Below are 18,352 nucleotides of genomic sequence, written 5' to 3' on the forward strand. Positions count from 1 at the left end.
GTTGTACAGAGAATGAAAATGCCTCTTACGCATTATTTGCAGCAGGGCATATTCGAGTATGTACTTCAAACTGGATCACAATCCGTCAAGACTCTCCGTGAAGCGACTCCCCCGGCTGCCGTCGAAGCTGGGGTGACTACGGCCCAGTCCGTCTGGCCGCAGTGGTATCGTGGGGGATAATGTACCCCCCGGTTGAGGAATGGCACGCGAGGCCGCCGGTACGTTCACCACGCTGACGTTCGTCGAKCTGGCAACCGGCGTCCGGGCGGGTGACGGTCGGAAGACCACGACCGACTCGGGTTCGTCCGCTTCTCGCGTGTAGCTCACATCCAGTGGCATCCCGTACGGCATCGAGGGAGGAGGCTGAGAGATGACGGAGCGAGGCTGGACGGGTGACCCCGGCGGGAGGCTCATGCTGGGCTCCGACGCGGTCGGCGATCCTTGATCATATCCGCCACCATAGCCGTCCCCTCCTGACTGCAGCACCGAGGGGATCTTGCGGCCCGAGATCTTCTGGAACCCGCGTTCGCTCGTGGTAGTAGAGGTGAAGGTACTGTCGTCAGACCGCACCGTCTGGTTCGACTGCCTCCATCGCTTCATAAAAGCCGGAGCAAAGTACGACGCCGTGAACAGGGGGTCGCGACTCGAGCGCCGTGACGCCATCTCGGTGCGTGAAACAGATCTTCCGTCTCCAGACGTGCCGCCAGTCCCATCACTCGCTGGGAGTCCACGATTCGGTCGAAACAAGGCCGTCTTGCGCCGTCGCAGCAGGAAGAGAAGCAGGCCGAGCAGGAAGAATGCGCCGGCGAGACCTCCAACCACTCCGCCCACAATGCGTTTGGTAGTGACGCTGTCCAAGCCACCACCAGAGGACGAAGACGTGGTTGCTGAGGGAGCCTGGCCCGTAGCAGTTGCGCCTGAATCTCCGCCTCCAAAATACGTTCCCGTACTATACAGGTCCGCAGTGGTAGTGGTCTCTGACCCCGACGTGGTCGAGTAATCACCAGAACAGTCGCTGGAAGTGCCGCCGTATGAACCGTACGAACTGGTATCGTTGGCGTTGGTCGAACTAGAAATCGTACTCGTCGAAGTGGGCTTTGGTGAGGCTATTGGGGTCGAGCTCGATACAGCACTCGAGGATCGAGCACTAGGTATTAAAGCGGACGACTGGGTGCTACTCGCAGAGTTGATGATAGCGATAGACGTTGGAATCGAAACGGCTATTGAAACCGATAAGTCTAATGACACAGAAACAGTGGCGGTGGGTATGATTGTCAAATCGTTAGAACTTGTGGTAGCTGAAGTGGTCGACGGCTCAGCCGCAGGGGGTGTCTCGACAGGAACAGAGACGGTTGGTTGATCTGAAGCAGGATCCGATATTGGCGTCGGAAGAGCCGCAGCGGTGTCTGGAGGTGCATCGACAACACTGGTTACCGTGGTGGCCGCCGTCTGAGATCCTGGAGGAATGGGGGAATCCTGACGCTTTTCTAGCGAATAGTCCGAGTCCTTGTGCGATACCTCCCCCGACGACCCATGACGCTTACTATGGTCCAGGACGTGCGCCTTTTTCATGCTGGAGATCAACGACCCTGCCGACTCTTCCCCTGGTTGGCTGGCTGGTTCAACTGTCTCTTGACGGGTTCGATGCTTCTGTTTCATCAGCCTTGTCAGCCGCTGACTCCGAGCAATGCCGTTGTGTGCCATTCTGGCAGATTGTCCTCCTCGGTGTTCCCTAATCCTGCAACGATCGCATGCAAGCCTCCGAACCGAATAAACCGGAATGCTTCAAGTAGAGGTGAAATGGTGATAATCGTTCAGTCGTCAATAACGCACTTGTGTCTGCCTGCACAGCGCCTGAGGTGATCTGCAAAAGAGGGAAAGTAAGATCGATTGATGCAGGATACTGGTTGAATTGAACTGAACTGATATTGAAAGAGTGTTGAACGATAGACCATGTGCCGTAAAGGAGTGAGCGACTTGTCTAAAACGTTGTCTCAAGCGAAAGGAGCGACGAGTCGGTCTGTAACGAGTTTGAAACACGTAGACCGTAGCGAAACCAAGGAATGGACGTCAGCTGTCACCGTGCAGCCGACTAATTGTAGACAAAAATGGGAAGACTCAGGGTCATAAAAGTCTAGAAAGTCGACCAGACAGCGTTAGCTCTTTGAGTCGTTTCTTTCTGCCGGCGAATCGATCCATGTGAACAAAGCTAGGCAGCGAAGCACATACCTTGAAGGAAAGAATATGAAGCGAAATGATATAATGGAGCGATCACGATTGCTATTCGTTCCTCCGAGGATCTTAATCCATGCCTGTCGCGCAGGAGATCTTGGCAGGATTCACCACGATGAGCTTCGACTCAAGCTTGCGACTGCTGAATTTCTCTGCCGACTCGACTCTCCCAACAATTGACGGTTGACGGTTGACGGTCGAGGGATCCACGCTTTCAAAGGTACCCAGATTCCAGACCCAAGGATCGTTATCCGTTCTTTTTCGGTCTCGGCACACGTTCGCAAGAACAGCCGTGAACTGAGATTTCCGCTCACTGGTCTGGTTATACCAGCGCCAAATCTAGCAGTGAGCGCAGCCAGGTCGAAAATCGAGGTTACTCACTCGGCATCCGATCATAGGGGGTGGAACGGGGGTGATGGGGAGGGGGAGGGAGGCGTAGGCGCAAAGGAAAAGGAAGAGGGGAACGAGAAAATGAGAAGAAGAAGCGAAGAAGCGAAGAAGCGAAGAAGTGATCGTACAACAGACGAACCAGACTAGTCAGTAGTCGAGTAGTCTCGTTTTGAATATTTACACTGGCTAGCTGGGAAGTTAGCCGACTCGACCAGGTTGTTTGTTGGTGGTGATGGATCAGGCCAGGCACACAGGACAGGAGCAGGAATTAGACTAGATACAGGCTCACGAGTCACAGCGTTTTCCCGGGTCTTAGACTGTTTTTCTCTTAGACCCTCCGAGGCGGCTGCTAGTCTCGATGGCCTCATTGGGCCAATTTCAAAATTAATTAAGGTACATCTCCTCCGTACTCAGCTAGACGGCACGAGAATCTTCTGCTGTCCACCACTTGACTGATACTTAATGATATTCGTTGTAATTGTCCTCTGCAAGGTGATTGCATAACAGTTCAGACATAGTAATATCATATTGTCCAAGACATAGCTGATTACCATCCTATTGCTGCAGCCTGCAGATGATACTGAGATGTTCTGGCCCGAACAAGGATAATTAAAAAAAGAGACATGCCCCACAAATCTGTGGGTCGAAAAGCGTCACACGCTTATCCACTAACCCTGTTATGGTCTAGCCTGCAAACTAGCCAGAAGAGTGTTTAATTAGATCTTGGTCGGTGTAAATAAACACAACAGTATCGCTGATGAAAGACATGGTCGTATTGCCAGTTGGATCATTTAGCTACAAGTCTATCACCTCATCTGCGCAATCCAAATCAGTTGACAAAACATGTCTGTCCTGGAGTTAAGATACTCAAAAGTCAACAGTAAGCAGTCTACACTGACCATTAACCCCGTTAATAATACCCCGTACGACAGCCCCTCAGCCAATTCAGTAAGTGCTAGTAATGCACCCCTGAGGCTCAGACTGTGACTGGAGGCAAGGGGACTCCCTCTATCGCCGCGTGTAACCAATAGCCTAAGCCTGCAAGGTACAGCTCTTGCAGACTACCGTCCTACCTTTTCTAACTGAGGCACAAAGCACGAAGTCGAGTCACATCTCATCCCAGTCCTAAAGCCATTTTCTCGAGTAACATTGTATCACCGTGTATTTCCGTCCGTTCCTGATACCGCTGTCGAGGCGATAGCAGTCCATCAACTAGATATTTAATGATCACGCCTGGAAGGGCTGACGTACGACTTTAAATTTGCCGTCTACGTCTTCCTCCGACCCACTGCTATTTATATGGACTCGGCCCGTTCAGATATAAATATCACTTTAGAGACAGTCTCTTACTTTCTTCCCGTGTGATGGTGTCATGATCCAGGAAATAATGATCAAGTCCCACCGACCCTCCTTCGAGAATGCCGTCGAAGGAATGGAACCTGTTTGCCAAAGTGACTGACACCTAGTTACTGAGGAACATTCATGGAAGGTCGTGCACAATCACCTGATTGACGTTACTGTACGGAGTACCGCCTTCAAGCCGGAAAAGTTGCGACATATGGAAACTGCACAGTCGGCTGGGTCTTCCCCGTCATAGATGGAAGCAAAGTACAAGTAGACCACAAATCTCGATCTCACGCTATACACAGGCTGACTTTCACTCTATGCTTTGCAATCGTATTTGTCTGCTCACCACACGCCCAAGCACGGATGAGGTGCGTCTCGCACTCCACATGCCACTAATCCAAACCAAAGACGGAGGGAAAAGGGACTGATTCAAGTCGGTGGGGATGTAAAGGATCACGGTTTCAACGCTAGTGATAAAGGGGTATTATTAACGAAAAGACGTCCATTACCATGAACCTAGAATGTCTCCAGCTCATCGGCGACCTCCGCTTCCGCTGGGATCTCAAACCCTTCCTGTACGAAGAATTAATACGCGAAGCAAAAAAAGGAGAGACAAAACGTCACAAAACGTACCTCCGTTGAGTACAGGATGCCCTGAATATGCTTCACCAGAGTGTCTTCTTCCTTCTCCAGTTCAGGGTCCGCCTCGATGGCATTCTGCAGCAGCAGCTCGATATCCCGGAGCTTGGCAAAGTAGAAATCGCGCTCCTTCTCCAGGCCAGCAATAGCCTCCTTCTGAGTCGCAATCTCCTGCTGCAGAGCAGCAGTGCTGGCTCCTCCGGCGGCTGCGGAAACCCGAGGGCGAACAGCGCCGGTTGTAGGAGTAGCTCCTCTCCGAGTAGCCCCCGCCGAGGACGATGCGCCAGAGCGAGTACCAGCGGCAGAAGGGACGGGAGCGCCAGAACCCTTCCGGCGGCCGACGGCATCGTAGTCGCCTCCGGGGTAGTGCTGGTCCCAGTATCTCTTGGTCCACTGGAGAAACTCGAGGTTATCCTGCATGCGGCATTTTGAGAGTTGCTGGACCGGGATCGGCTTCTCGATCTGGTGGCGAGTGAATGTATCTGAATAGAGAGTAGGGGTCAGACATGGGATCTCAATCGTGGGATATACGGTCCATGTGGTGTCCTACTCTGAAGGATTTTGAAATTCTGGAGATAGGCGTACTCGGAGTTGACATTGAACTTCACACGCGCCATGGGAACATCCACTGCACGAGAGGGCACAGGTTAGCCAGCCAAACACAATTGTTGAAATCAAGTGGCTCCTTGAAGCCTGCTAGCTGTTCACTCACTAAATATCGAATCAAAAATCTGACACAGAGCGGCCCTGTGAAACCGAATCAGCACTTTGAGATCATGCTTTGGATGTGCCCAAATCTATGTTGTCCATATAGGGTCGGCCTGCAATGGTCGACTATTTCAAGGGCATAAAAAGGAGCGTCAATCGTACCCGGTTCCGCACTGTTCAATCTTGGTCAAATTCAGCTGCAGCAGGCTGTTAATCCATGCCAGCAATTCCTGTCTGTATAGCGAGAAATTTTCGAATTAGTGAGATGTTCGACATCAAAACAAAGCCCCTTGGGGGAACGATCAGTTGGCCTGACGAACCTGGATTCACCCATGGTGGGGTAATTTTGTCACTGCGAAGATACACAACCGTTGAAAGGGCGTCGGGGAGGGATTGTAACTCGAGCGATATCGAAAAGAGAGGAAATCCAGCTACTGATGGCCTTTGTTTTGATTGAGGTTGGATTTGTTTATGGGGAAAAGAGAACGAGGAGCCGTAGAGACAGAGGATTGTTTTGCTTCTGTCCTCGAAACCCACGGCTCTGCCTGGCGCTAAGGAGCCTCCCTGGCCAATCATATTCACCCTCTCCCTTTGCTTCAAGGTCATTTAGCTAACAGGTGATGATGAGTAAGAGTCGAATATATTGGAGGTAAAAAGGAGTAAATTAGTCCAAATATGCTTATATAGGGGATTGTAGGGGACCAGGGTATAATCAGTAGTGCTCTAACTCCAAGTCCAACTCAATTGCACCAGTAACAGCCAGTGTCTTGTCTCTATGGCGTCTTTTGTATGAAATCAAAGAGCAAAAAAAGAAACAAACAGGCTCCAAGTCTAACAAGTTCAAATCAAACAAATCTATCGCTTCTAAGGAAAAACGTCATGTTCTTTTGAAAAGACCCAGTGTATCATCCGACAACTCCAAACCTGACATAATTCCAGCGTTCGTAAGTAAAAGGAAGGCGTCATTTAGGAACACTCTTCCAACAGCTCGATGCCATCCAAGCCATAGCCAAAATCCATAATGACAGCTCGAGAATCTTGGCTGGTGGCAACGATGCGTCGATAGTCCGACTTCACACTCAACATCCAGCTGGTGGTCCAACCAGGCAAGTCAATAGAGAGCTCGCCGGTCTGGGCGTCAAAGACCTTGACACTCATATCATAACTACCGCTGACAATCCGCTGGTTCATGCTGTCCAGATGCAGTGAGCGGACAAGACCAGCATGCCCTTTGAGTTCACGGACCATCTCGGTAGTGTTTGCGTCAAACTGGTAGATCGATTGGTCGTTTCCACCGGTGAGAATGGTGCGCGCGTCATCACTGAACTCCACACAGGCTAGTCCACGGTCCTTGCTGGAAAACTCCTTGACACAAAGACCCGAAGTAATGTTCCAGAGTTTGGCTACTCCGTCCCCGCTCGCCGACACGACAAGGTCGCCCCGGAGCTGAACGGCGTTCACGGGTCCACGATGGCCGAGAAGCTTCTTCACCAGAGCGCCCGTCTGCCGATCCCACACACAGATGGTTGTGTCTTTGGAGCAGGATACGATGTACCGATCATCAAAGCACACGTCCAGCACGCCAGCCCTGTGGCCCTCCAGACGACGAATCGGCCTGTAATCGTTCTTGATGTCCCATACAATGCAAGTGAAGTCAGACGACCCAGTCACCATGATCTCTTCGTCAAATTGAAGACAGAGAATGGAAGCACTGTGGTAGTCGGAGCTCTGGTCAATGGGAGTGACAATGTCTGCCGAGAGGGTAGGGGGAGGACAGATGGTGAGAAAAGGAGGTTTGCCCGACGACTGCTGAGTCGGGTTGTTGACCTGTCCAATGCTCGAGACCTCGCCTGGAGGAGGACCAATGATCTTACGGCATGGCCACGGATAATGAGCATCCCACACCCGGATGGTTCGATCACGAGAACCAGTGATGATTTTGTCTCTGTGGAGTCCAAGTCAGATCAGATCATCACATAAGGTAGCGACACTGGGGAAAGTCAAAAACATACTCATCGAATTGAACACAGTAGACGCTGTCCGTATGGCCGTGCAGGTAGATTGCGGCCGCTTTCCCCTCTTTCCATCGATGGTCGAGAGCACGGCGGACAAGGAACATCTTCTTCCAGTCCTGATTCGGGATTGGCTTTCCTAAGCCAGCCGACTGCCTCTTTTTGGGTGCGACACCGCTGGGGAGGCGATGTCCGTACGCACGACGAAATACCTGCCTCCAGATGTGCCGAGAGGAAGCCTGCTCTCTCCAAGCACAGGAAACCAATTCAGCCTGCATCAGAGACTCGGGGTCAAGATACGATAGAGCCAGCGACATGATCTCAGGTGGCAGATAGGTCACGGGGTCAATGCGGACAATAGACAGATCCACCTCGGATAATTCCGAGCGATCGCGCAGATCAATGTCGATGCCGCTCTCCGAATCCCGAGTGACTTTCATACCGAATGATTTGATATATTCTCTCTCCGCCCTCGCCAATTCATTCTGAGCAGCTGCAGCGGCTCGAGCGGCGGCCCCGGCGTAAATATTGTCTGGAAGAATCGGAGGTTCAAGTCCACGACCGGGGATAGGGGCCGGAACTGATGCAACAGGTGCGTAGAACGTCTGCAAGGCAGTTTCGTAAGTAAGAGAAGGCCGGCGGTTGGGGTTGTAGCCCTTGCACCAGGATTGCCCTGATCCGGATTCTCCACACCCACTGGCATCTTGAGGCTCATGGACCGCAGCACTGACATCTTCGTGAGCGTGGTGATGAGAAACATGTCTGGATGACTTGTGACGGATGGTCACAGAAAGGCGACGGCCCAGAGCACGCAAACCATCCATGGAATGCCGCAAACTGGAGAAGCTCTTTGCGGCACGGCGCTTGGTAACAGGTTCAGGGAAATGATTTGTCTCTTCCACGACGTCTTCATCGTCATTGTGGTCTTCATCGGCGCAGAGCGATCCATTCCAAACATCATGTTCCAATGCGAACGGGTGTGCTGTTGACAGTGTGGCATTGCGAGGGCGAGTCTTGACGGAGAGTGAGGGGCGACGGCGAGCGGGAATAACAACCGGTTCTCGTGGCATCATGGCGTTTGGGAGACTGAAATAGAGATCGGCAGCAGTATCAGATCCGAATAGATGTCGAGGAGTATCGGAGAAATTGCGTTCTGCACGAGAGCCAGCTGGGACCGAAGAATAGTCCAGATCTTGACTCGCGGAAACCTATGCCCTTCAATCTGAAACAACAGGGGGTTGAACGCAAGGAGCTGAGTATGTCGACGGAGGAAATTTATGTACTCCCAAAAGCCAGCATGGAAAGACGGTAGGTTCTAAATAAAATAATCCCAAAGCTAATAAGAGAAACGAAAGAGAGGGATTGATATCCACAACAAGGACTGCGCGACCGCAACAAGATCTACCCGTAATAGAGATATACTAGAGAGAGAAACGCCAGGGTCGCAGGGCGAGAGAATGTACAGCACACACCCCTGAAATGAAGGAGAAAAAAATAGACAAGAAAGAAACAAGAAAAAGGGACGCTGACAAGAACCAAAGCTGAGAGGAAGGATATGAACAATAAGCAATAAGGGATAAAAAGAGAAGATCGAAGCAGGGGGGATTGAGGGAAAAGGGTGACGGCAGGCGGTGAGAATGGGTTTTTTTTTGCCTCCCCAGCCCGATAAGGCCCGATTGGAAATTTCGCACGACTGAAGAGTTGGGAAAAGGATTGGGACACGCCCAAAGAACGCTGTTCCTTCGACACCGTTTCTAGAACTCCGCGTTCCAATGGCAAAATTCGGGTTCCAACCATGGTGAAGGGGGAGGAGAGTTCATCATGACGGATACTCGCTTCGAAGTCGACTTTTCTCGAAAAACCTTATCATAGGTGGCGATGATAACGCCTCGTCTGCAGTGCTTTGACCGTCAATCCAACCCAACCCTGTGGAGGTACACTTATTTTACTGGATATTATGTTGCAGGCAGAGCTGAGAAAAAACTTTTTCACCGCTTATACGACATCCAGTTGAGATATCCGTGATGAGACTTTTTCCCCCAGTAAGTTAGGGATTAGCCTATTTACAGCTCAGCTTTGGGTCTAAAATTAGGCGCAAGCTTAGGTAGCGTTGCACATGAAACATTGCTGGTTCCTTTGTTTCGAGGATAAGCAGCTCTTTTTTCTTACTGTCGGAGAACTGGCAGACAAGAAGATCCTTAAATAATTTACCTATCAGTCTATCGGAATCCGATTCAGATGATTAGATCTCTCTTCCGTCCCCGCTGTCAATGATATACCCCATGGGGTTCTCTATCCGCCAAAAAGGAGCGGGAAGCCTTAATAGTTAGGGCTTTGTCGAGACCATTGGAATTTCCGTACAACATCTCTCTGGCTATTTCAATTTTGAAAACCCTGGCTGTAATTTATGGATTGCTTTTGTTCAGTCCGCTATGAACAAACGCAATGCCCTACTAGTCACTAGTACATCGAGTACCTTGTGGATCGCCGGCAGTATATATAGCAGCGCCTTGGATTATTTCACCTGTACTGTGCATAGACTATACAAATCTTTTCTGTCATATCCTCATATCTTAGTCATATTAGTGCATCACACCAAATCCAATCATTGACCAAAGACCTTGTCATAACCAGTCAGGGTAAACCGGTAGCGAACATCTCCCTTCTTCATCCGGAGCATAGCCTCCTTGAGACCCTCCTCGCCGATCTGCAGCTCCTCCACCCAGCTCTTCAGGCCCTTGTCGGCCGCCAATTGAAGCATGGCCAGCATCTCCTTCCTGCTGCCAAGATGGCTCGCTCCGATCAGGACTCCGTTCGAGATGAGGTGCTGTGCCTTGACGACCTGGCCCTCTTCCTCAGGCAGACCGACACTGACCCAGCGACCGTGCACATCCATCATGGACAGGTACCTGGCCAGGTCGAAGCCCTCGGAGGAGTTGGCGCAGTTGATGATGAGATCAAACGAGAACCGGTGAGGCTTCTCCCAGCCCTCCTCCGCCGTGGCGATGTATCCGTCCGCACCGAGCTTGCGAGCATCGGCCTCCTTGGCCCGACTGCGGGAAATAGCCCAGACCTCCGCACCCAGCGCCTTGGCGAACATCACGCCAAAGTGGCCGATACCTCCCAGGCCGACGATACCGACCTTCTTGCCGGGACCGGCCCCGTTGCGGACCAGGGGAGAGTATGCGGTCAGACCGGCGCACAGCATCGGGGCGACGAGGTTAGTATCGAGGGCGTCGGGGATGGGAAACACCCAGTGCTCGTGGGTGCGGACGTGGGAGGAGTAACCACCCTGGCTGACGATGCCAGTCTCGGGCCACTCGGCGCCGTATGTGTCGATCATGAGAACAGGGCAGTATGTCTCGTTGTCGTTCTTGCATTGCTTGCATTCACCGCAGGAGTAGGACTGAGCGCCGACACCCACCCGCTGGCCCTCCTTGATCAGGGTCACTTTGGGGCCGACACGGATTGCACGGCCGACAATTTCTGTCGAAGCAACTCTAGTCAGATATGTTTCGCCTCGTCTGGCTAGAAGGAGACCCATTCTTACCATGTCCCACGCAAAGGGGGAATTTCTGCTCTCCCCAGCCACCTGAAACAATGCTATTAGCGAGGCTATCCTTTTGGTTTCTTGGACGCAAACTCAAGACTTACCACTGATCGTGTGCACATCACTGCCGCAGATACCGCACGCTTCAATCTTGATGTCGACATCTAAAGCGGAGTGTGTCAGCCATCGCAAACGTTATGCTCGTGCTTAATTCAACATGCTCACTCACCATAATCACCAAAAGGCTTCAGCTTGAACTATACACGACAAGAGATAAAATTAGCAACGACTACGGAGTCGCAACCAGGCGAGCGCCACATACAAATCTCTTGTGGAAGGTGGTGAAAGTCTCAGGGCCGTCGACCTGGAAACCTTCAGCTTCGTCGGGGTAAGGCATTGTGAAGGATAGGTTCAGTCGCTATCAGAAGACAACAATGATAGTCACGAGTGAAGGACAGACACGAAACTAAAGAAAAAAGAGGGAAAAGCAACCCCTCCAAGTCAGGACCACGGCCCATCTTTTAAATCTGGCACGCAGCGTCCTGAACGCACCAACCCACTTGGTTGATCCCACCCGCTTCTCCAATTATTATTATCGCTACTGACTGCGGAGCCAAGGCTTATCGTGACATTTTGCCCGCACGTATTGCCAGGCCTGCCAGCCAGCGTCGAGCTGAGTTTCCGTGGATTGTTCCGACACGTTTCATACTTGCAGTTTCCTAATTGACAGGCTGGCCTGGTTCAGACCAACTGCAATCTTGCTCTATGACTGGATCTTACAGGTAAGGCCGAACACGAACTATGAGCATTGTCTCTATGTTGTAGGCTCTCCGGTCCCCCTCGGAGAATGGACTCCGACGCACTCCACCATCATCACAACCTCCTAGTGAATACTAACTAGAATTCAATCTCATGCACAAAATTCAAACGTTGCATGACGACAGCTTTCCATCCAGAACTTTTTTCAGCATGTCTTCTGATGAATAAAGTAGTATTCGAGAACTGCCTGCTCGGGGTAAATTGTCCACCTATCAGCATCAAGCTGAATTGTACCTGGCGTGGGGGCGGCCTCGCCGATCTGGAGAAGCTGATTTCTGGTACGGCCGAAAGAGAGCATTGAAGTCTATCCGGCGAAAAGTGAGAGGAAGAGATTCCGAGAATTATGGAAGAAGTTGAGAGGATGTCATTGTTGTCAATGATTTCCCGAGTCAGCGTACGTAGATTTTTACTATAGCGGCTTCAAAAGGCCCGAAAAGTATCGTGCCCTCAACGGAACCAATCATAGGTTCATTGCATTTGAAAGTAAATAAACTACGGATATAAAGAGTCTATTCAATGTCAGGCAATGAACGCTCCACCTCCATGGCATCCTTGATCTTATCCGCCACCGCTTGCGCCTGCTCCTCGCTAAGTCGGGCCAATGGCCGCCGAGGGTACCCGCCGTAGCCATAGTAGCTCTGGATTGCACTCTTGGTGCCAGGGATGGCCGCCTTGGTGAGCACCCAGTCGGCCTTGCTGAGCAGCTGCTGCGCCTCCATGGCCTCTGTCAACCGGCCCTCGCTCCAGAGGTTGAAGATCCGCACACAAAGACGGGGGATGACGTTAGCCCCGCCGGCCAGGATCGCCGAGCCACCAGACACCAGCGTCTGCAGGGTGAAGTCGGCGATACCGCCAAAGGCAATGTAGGGGTGGTTTTCGACCTGCTTGGTGGAGGGCTTCTTTGTTGCGGGGGCGAGCGGGGAAGGAGGAGTGATGGCGTTGAGGGCGCCGGCGACACGGGTGAGCTTGCCCGTGTTGGCGCAGGTGAACTTTGTGCCGACGATGTTGGGGTGCTGCGAGATGCGGATGATGAGGTCGGAGTCCATGTCGATGCCGGCGACGGCGCCGGGATAGTTGTACAGGATGATGGGGAGCGGGGAGCCGTCCGCGACGGCGGTGAAGTACTCGTAGAGCGTCTCATCGTTGCCAACGGCGTAGCGGTAGTAGCTGGGGGGCACAATGAGAACGTACTCGGCGCCGGCCTCGGCACATTCCTTGCACAGTTCGATGGTGCCGCGGATGCTGTTCTCGCTGGCGCCAGCGATGACAGGGACGTTGGCGAACCCGGCCTCGACCAGGGCGGAGCGTGTCTCGCGGATGACCGTCTTGCGCTCTTCGCGGGTCAGGTGCACGGCTTCACCGTTGGAGCCCATGGTAACCAGACCGACCAGGCCGGCCTTGGCCAGGCGGACGGCATGGCGCCGGATAGTTGGGACATCGAGGTCTTCAGTGTCGGGGTTGAAGAAGGTCATGGTGGGAGCATAGACTCCGGGACGGAGAGGTGTACGCGACGACGCCATTTCGATGATATAATTGAGCCGATATGGTATGCTGTGATCAATCTGGTCAGTATATACAGTACCTTAATATTGGCTTGGAAGGGGAGAATCACATACGGGTATGTAAACAATCTGATCAACAACAGTCGCGCTCAATCAGGACGATTAAGAGAAAAGTTATGACACCAGCCTAGCTGGCTGGAAAAGTCCAGCATGGCGCCTGTCTATAAATATAAATCCAGAAAAAAGGTTCCCGGAGTCTCCTCTTCGGCGCAGGCTATATTCCCGCGATGACTTTACCCCGCGAGGTTGACGTCCTGAAAGCTGCCATCCCACTCCCCCACTGCTGTATCTCTGTATCAATTGCCCCACTCCGGCGTCGGCCTTTTCGCCGTGACAGGACGGACGAGAGAATTTCCACCAATCAGGCTGTGGCCTGCGTCGGTATTGAAAGTTGCCGTTTTGGTGCTTGAGAAGCAAACACCGACATACAATGAGGATGATGATGTATACATCCTTGTACAGTAGTAGAAGTGAGCTGCTTTTGTCTCTGAAACAAGCCATGGCTTAATTCTCCGTATTACTGCAAACTCATGGAACTATACAGTCCTTTCCATCGAATTAACTGCGACGAGATCATCCACAAATAGAGTGTTTGTGGTTACCCCAAATCGTCATGTGGATCGGCTATTAACGCTGTTCCAACGGCAGAATTCAGGCTGGAGGGTCCTTCGTTCTTCCGTCAATCTGCCCATCGCAGCTTGAACCGGGGATTACAAAAGTCTGCATGTGCCGTGGACTGTGGGATTCGAGATTGTAACGAGAAATTCTCTCTCTTCCTTCTAGATACCCTCTTGCGCCCCTAATCTCATCTGCTCGTCTACCCCGCACGCTGATAACTAGAGCTTCATCGTCGATTTAATCCACGAGAGCACTCAAGATGGCGCCTAGTGTATTAATGGCAAGTGAATTCTTATTGTTTCGTCTCAGCGGATATAGCTAACTTGGCCCAGGTAGGAACTGGAGAGTACACCACGGGTTTCGTGGGCGGTGCTGCTTCTGGTTCGGACAAGAAGGTTGGAGTTGTCGGGTTGACCCTCTTTGATCTCCGACGACGAGGCAAGGTTGGCAAGCTGAGCATGGTGGGAGTTTCCGGCCGCAAGTTCCCTGGCATTCGTAAGACGACCCGTATCCCGAATCAGACACTGGAAGCTTAAGCTGACCGGCCAGGCGAGCATCTTCGCAAGAACATCTCCGAGGTCTACAATGGCCTGGACGTTTCCTTCGAGTCCTTCCCCGCCGACGACCAGACTGATCCCGACGCCTACAAGGCAGCAATTGACGCTCTGGAGCCCGGCAGCGCCATCACCATCTTCACTCCAGACCCCACACATTTCCCCATCGCCCTGTACGCCATCCAGCGCAAAATCCACGTCATGATCACCAAGCCCGCCACAAAGCTGCTGCAGGACCACCTCACCCTCCTCGAGGAGTCCCGCAAGCACGGCGTCTTCGTCTACATCGAGCACCACAAGCGCTTCGATCCCGCCTACTCGGACGCCCGCGCCAAGGCCAAGAACCTCGGCGACTTCAACTACTTCTACTCCTACATGAGCCAGCCCAAGAGCCAGCTCGAGACCTTCAAGGCCTGGGCCGGCAAGGAGAGCGACATCTCCTACTACCTCAACTCCCACCACATCGACGTCAACGAGAGCATGGTCCCCGATTACGCTCCCGTCAAGGTCACCGCGTCGGCAGCCAAGGGCACCGCCGTCGCGCTGGGCTGCGCCCCGGAGACAGAGGACACCATCACCCTGCTGGTGAACTGGCAGAGCAAGCAGGACCCCTCCAAGGTCGCGACGGGTGTTTACACAGCTAGCTGGACCGCCCCGCAGAAGGCCGGTGTCCATTCCAACCAATACTTCCACTGTAAGTCCCCCATCCAGCTTCTGAGTACGTCACAATCTGACCGGCTGGCAGACATGGGCTCCAAGGGCGAAATCCGCATCAACCAAGCCAAGCGCGGCTACGACCTCACCGACGACAACCAGGGCCAGTTGGCCTGGATCAACCCGTAAGTCTCTGTCGCTTGCTTCGTCTACTGTCAAGGCGTGAAGGCATTTACTGATCTCGGGCTAGGTTCTACATGAGCTACGCTCCCAACGAAGAGGGCAACTTCGGCGGCCAGACGGGCTACGGGTACATCAGTTTCGAAAAGTTCATCGACGCCGTCACGGCCCTCAATGAAGGCCGCGTGACGCTGGACCAGCTGGATGCGCGGCCCCTGCCCACCCTCAAGAATACCATTGCCACCACGGCGATCCTGCATGCGGGCCGGATCTCGCTGGACGAGAACCGCGCCGTGGAGATTGTCCACGACGGCGACAAGTGGGAGTTGAAGTAGACTTCTGTAGTTACGATATGTGTAGATATCTGAGAACTTGAATTTGCATAGTACATAATATACTGACATGCGAAGCAATGATCCATTCAAGTCCCTCAACCTTTCAGACGGATAAAACTTCGTACAATCTACCCTTTGAACAAATCGAGAATCCAACTCCGAACACCACCGCACCATCGCCATGCTATGAAGGAAATCTGCAATATACCAGGAACAAACATAGCGCGAGAGGTCGTGGTATCATGAACAGAAAGAACGCCAAGTGAGAAAATCCACCACATATGCTTTAAGCACCACAAGGAATCGAACATTTCATCGGCGAGAACTCAACCTGACGATCCCATCGTTGCTCTTGTGGAACTTTACCCGACAGTCGGGGCAGTACCACTTGGCGGTGCGGCTGGGCACTTCAGACAGACCGACACAGTCGAGATGGAACCATTCTTTGTCGCACTATCGAGTCATAATCATTAGTATGGATCGAAGAATGTGACACACAAGGGTAGATACTTACATCCTGGTTCTCGCAGCAGATCATCGTTCCGAAACTGACATCTCCGCAGAGACAATACCGCGGTTCGTTGGGGTCAATCTCCTCCAACACGCCGTCTTCGTCTATGCGAATGTCCTCCCTCGTCGTGCCATCCTTCTGCCCCTGTTCGCGTGGTCCAAATCTCTTTTTGGCAGGCTTCGCCTTGCGTCGGCCATAGCTGACTGCTGCCCCGCCGTCCTGTCCCGACGATACCGGCCCGGGAGCGGGTCGCTTTCTGCGACGGCCGGCAGCCTGAGATCCTTCCGGGACAGGAGTCTTCCTTGCAGGCGTGGCACTCTTTAGACGGAGATCTTTGCCAGCCGCAAGAGTGGCTACTTCCGTCGATTCCCCAGGCACAAGGCGCCGAGAGGGAGGTCGGCTGACGGGCGGAGTCGAGGTTTTGGCTTCCTTGGTTTGAGCTGCTGCTGCTGTGCTGGCCGCTGATGGTACGGGTGATGCCTTTTGAGTCTCGACGTTCACTGTGTGATCAGCCGTCTCGTCGACCACGGCCTCATTGTCCTCCACAGGCGTCTTGCTCATTTTACGGCGCTTTGCTGAGCTTCGTAGAGAACCACGAGTTTCAGAGTCTACTGGGGGAGCAGGTGCAGTTTCCGCGGCTACACTTTCATCCATCTTTCTCTTTTTCGAGGCTCTGCTTGGCTTCCGAGCGGCCAAGGATGACTCCACCTGAGATTGGTCGGGAGCTGCTGCGTCCGTGGCTCCAGACTCGGCAAGACGTTTGGCCTCAGCAGCGGCTGCCGCTTGTTCCCTGGCCATGTTTTCCCGTTTGAGTTTCTTCGCCTCGTTGAGTTTCATTCCACGATTGCTCAACTTGGTCTCCACCACGCCCTCGATGCCGTTCGCATCGCTAAGCCGCGTCAACATTCCCGGGACGTAATTGTTCATGATATCATCGCAATCAAGAAACTCGGTGCCATTGGCTTCCGCCTCCGCTTTGGCTTGCCGATAGGCGTCCCACCCTCGCCCCCGGAGAGCGAGTTCGCGGTGAATCATGACCTCACTAGGTTGCCAGACGGCGTTCTTCTTCATCTTCTTGCGCAGTTTCGTCATCTCCCATTCAGTCAAGCGCAGCCAGGGCAAATCTTCACTGCCAGGTTTGGCATCCTCCGGTGGGGGCTTGAGCATTGCCAGAGCATTGCTGGTCGACATCGCAGCGCCATGGCCATGACCGTTCGTGAGTGGAGCGGAGGTCCGTGATCGACGAGACTGTTTCTCCTTTTTGCCCTTCGCGACCGCAAGCTCCTCAGGCGCAGCAGTGCGAGTCGGTTTCGCTCCAGCCTCTACATCTGAGTGCTCGGTGCTAGCGATCGGGGAGTCCGGATGCAGGCCGGATAGGTGATCCGCAGCAAGCTTTCCCCGCCGACTCCTCGACCTTTGTTCTGGCCTTGCCACTGCATTTGCCGCACCGTCAAGCCGTAATTTTATGCGCGTTGTCGTCGGCGCAGCGGCCTCGCCCTTCTTTGAGGATCGGCCTCGCTTATTAAGCGTAGTCTGAGTCTCCGGAGGTGTAGGTTCGCGAGACTCCGGTTTCGGCAGTGCATGGAGTTTCTGCTTGATGCACTCCAGCCGGTTGAAGTGTCGATCGACAACGTCGTAGAGGCGACACGCTTCGGCATAGGCGGATTCGCGCGCGTTGATTGCTTGATCAAGTTGCGCCGAGATGTTTGTGCGGAGAGTCTGCGCGTCTGGGCGCTCGTGGGAGGGGAGGTCGGGGAGCTGGCCCCACGTCTTGGTGAGTTCGTGGACATTCTGTGTAGCCTCGAGGTAGCGCTCGTCCAAGCCACGTATGAGGGTGAGGGAACGGATCAGGTCGGCGGGGAGGTATTCGGTGTAATCTATGAAGTCGGTAACGGTGGCCTGCGCATCGGGGTCAAAGGGACCATCGAGAATGACGCCACCGTCTTCATCGTTATAGTCTGCCATAACCATGGCTTCCCTCTGAAGCTAGGAAGGCAACGAAGATTCGAGGAGACAGTAGCGACAAATGCAAGCTAGACGAGGCACGAGGTATGGTAGGGGGCTAGGTGGGTGGCACCATCCGTGCAGCCATGAAGGTAGCGATCAAGGCAGATGCATGGAATGTAGCTTCGAATGAGACCCAAAGAGGCTTGCGATCGACAATCTCAGTGGGAAAAGATGCGCAACAGGCACAAGGACTAGAGATTGATGCGGCGTTGTTGGCCACGACCGTGATTGATC

The 18,352-nt window shown here is 53.1% G+C and overlaps 6 protein-coding genes across 6 annotated transcripts; 1 reads left to right on the forward strand and 5 right to left on the reverse strand.

The window, feature by feature from the left end:
- Window positions 1-75: 75 nt before the first annotated feature.
- On the reverse strand, window positions 76-1,704 carry Aspvir_005652 (uncharacterized protein; the record flags this gene model as incomplete). The annotated part of the gene is made up of 1 exon (XM_043268865.1): window positions 76-1,704. The coding sequence occupies one exon, from the start codon at window positions 1,702-1,704 to the stop codon at window positions 76-78; it is 1,629 nt and encodes a 542-aa protein (XP_043124800.1).
- Window positions 1,705-4,485: 2,781 nt separating this feature from the next.
- Window positions 4,486-5,650, reverse strand: eb1 (microtubule-binding protein BIM1; the record flags this gene model as incomplete). The annotated part of the gene is made up of 6 exons (XM_043268866.1): window positions 4,486-4,542; window positions 4,603-5,090; window positions 5,159-5,236; window positions 5,321-5,355; window positions 5,479-5,550; window positions 5,637-5,650. The coding sequence occupies 6 exons, from the start codon at window positions 5,648-5,650 to the stop codon at window positions 4,486-4,488; spliced, it is 744 nt and encodes a 247-aa protein (XP_043124801.1).
- Window positions 5,651-6,282: 632 nt separating this feature from the next.
- Aspvir_005654 (F-box/WD repeat-containing protein) lies at window positions 6,283-8,401 on the reverse strand (the record flags this gene model as incomplete). The annotated part of the gene is made up of 2 exons (XM_043268867.1): window positions 6,283-7,261; window positions 7,329-8,401. 2 exons carry the CDS (start codon window positions 8,399-8,401, stop codon window positions 6,283-6,285), a joined length of 2,052 nt encoding a protein of 683 aa, XP_043124802.1.
- A 1,532-nt stretch (window positions 8,402-9,933) lies between these two features.
- Window positions 9,934-11,275, reverse strand: Aspvir_005655 (NAD(P)-dependent alcohol dehydrogenase; the record flags this gene model as incomplete). Its single annotated transcript, XM_043268868.1, has 5 exons — window positions 9,934-10,814; window positions 10,879-10,920; window positions 10,983-11,042; window positions 11,108-11,135; window positions 11,201-11,275. 5 exons carry the CDS (start codon window positions 11,273-11,275, stop codon window positions 9,934-9,936), a joined length of 1,086 nt encoding a protein of 361 aa, XP_043124803.1.
- Window positions 11,276-12,206: 931 nt separating this feature from the next.
- On the reverse strand, window positions 12,207-13,217 carry Aspvir_005656 (dihydrodipicolinate synthase family protein; the record flags this gene model as incomplete). The annotated part of the gene is made up of 1 exon (XM_043268869.1): window positions 12,207-13,217. One exon carries the CDS (start codon window positions 13,215-13,217, stop codon window positions 12,207-12,209), a length of 1,011 nt encoding a protein of 336 aa, XP_043124804.1.
- Window positions 13,218-14,136: 919 nt separating this feature from the next.
- Aspvir_005657 (Gfo/Idh/MocA family protein) lies at window positions 14,137-15,600 on the forward strand (the record flags this gene model as incomplete). The annotated part of the gene is made up of 5 exons (XM_043268870.1): window positions 14,137-14,157; window positions 14,210-14,372; window positions 14,427-15,125; window positions 15,177-15,270; window positions 15,336-15,600. 5 exons carry the CDS (start codon window positions 14,137-14,139, stop codon window positions 15,598-15,600), a joined length of 1,242 nt encoding a protein of 413 aa, XP_043124805.1.
- Window positions 15,601-18,352: the final 2,752 nt, after the last annotated feature.

Source organism: Aspergillus viridinutans (genome assembly GCF_018404265.1).
Source record: "Aspergillus viridinutans IFM 47045 DNA, scaffold_3, whole genome shotgun sequence".
NCBI classification, from domain to species: Eukaryota; Fungi; Ascomycota; class Eurotiomycetes; order Eurotiales; family Aspergillaceae; genus Aspergillus; species Aspergillus viridinutans.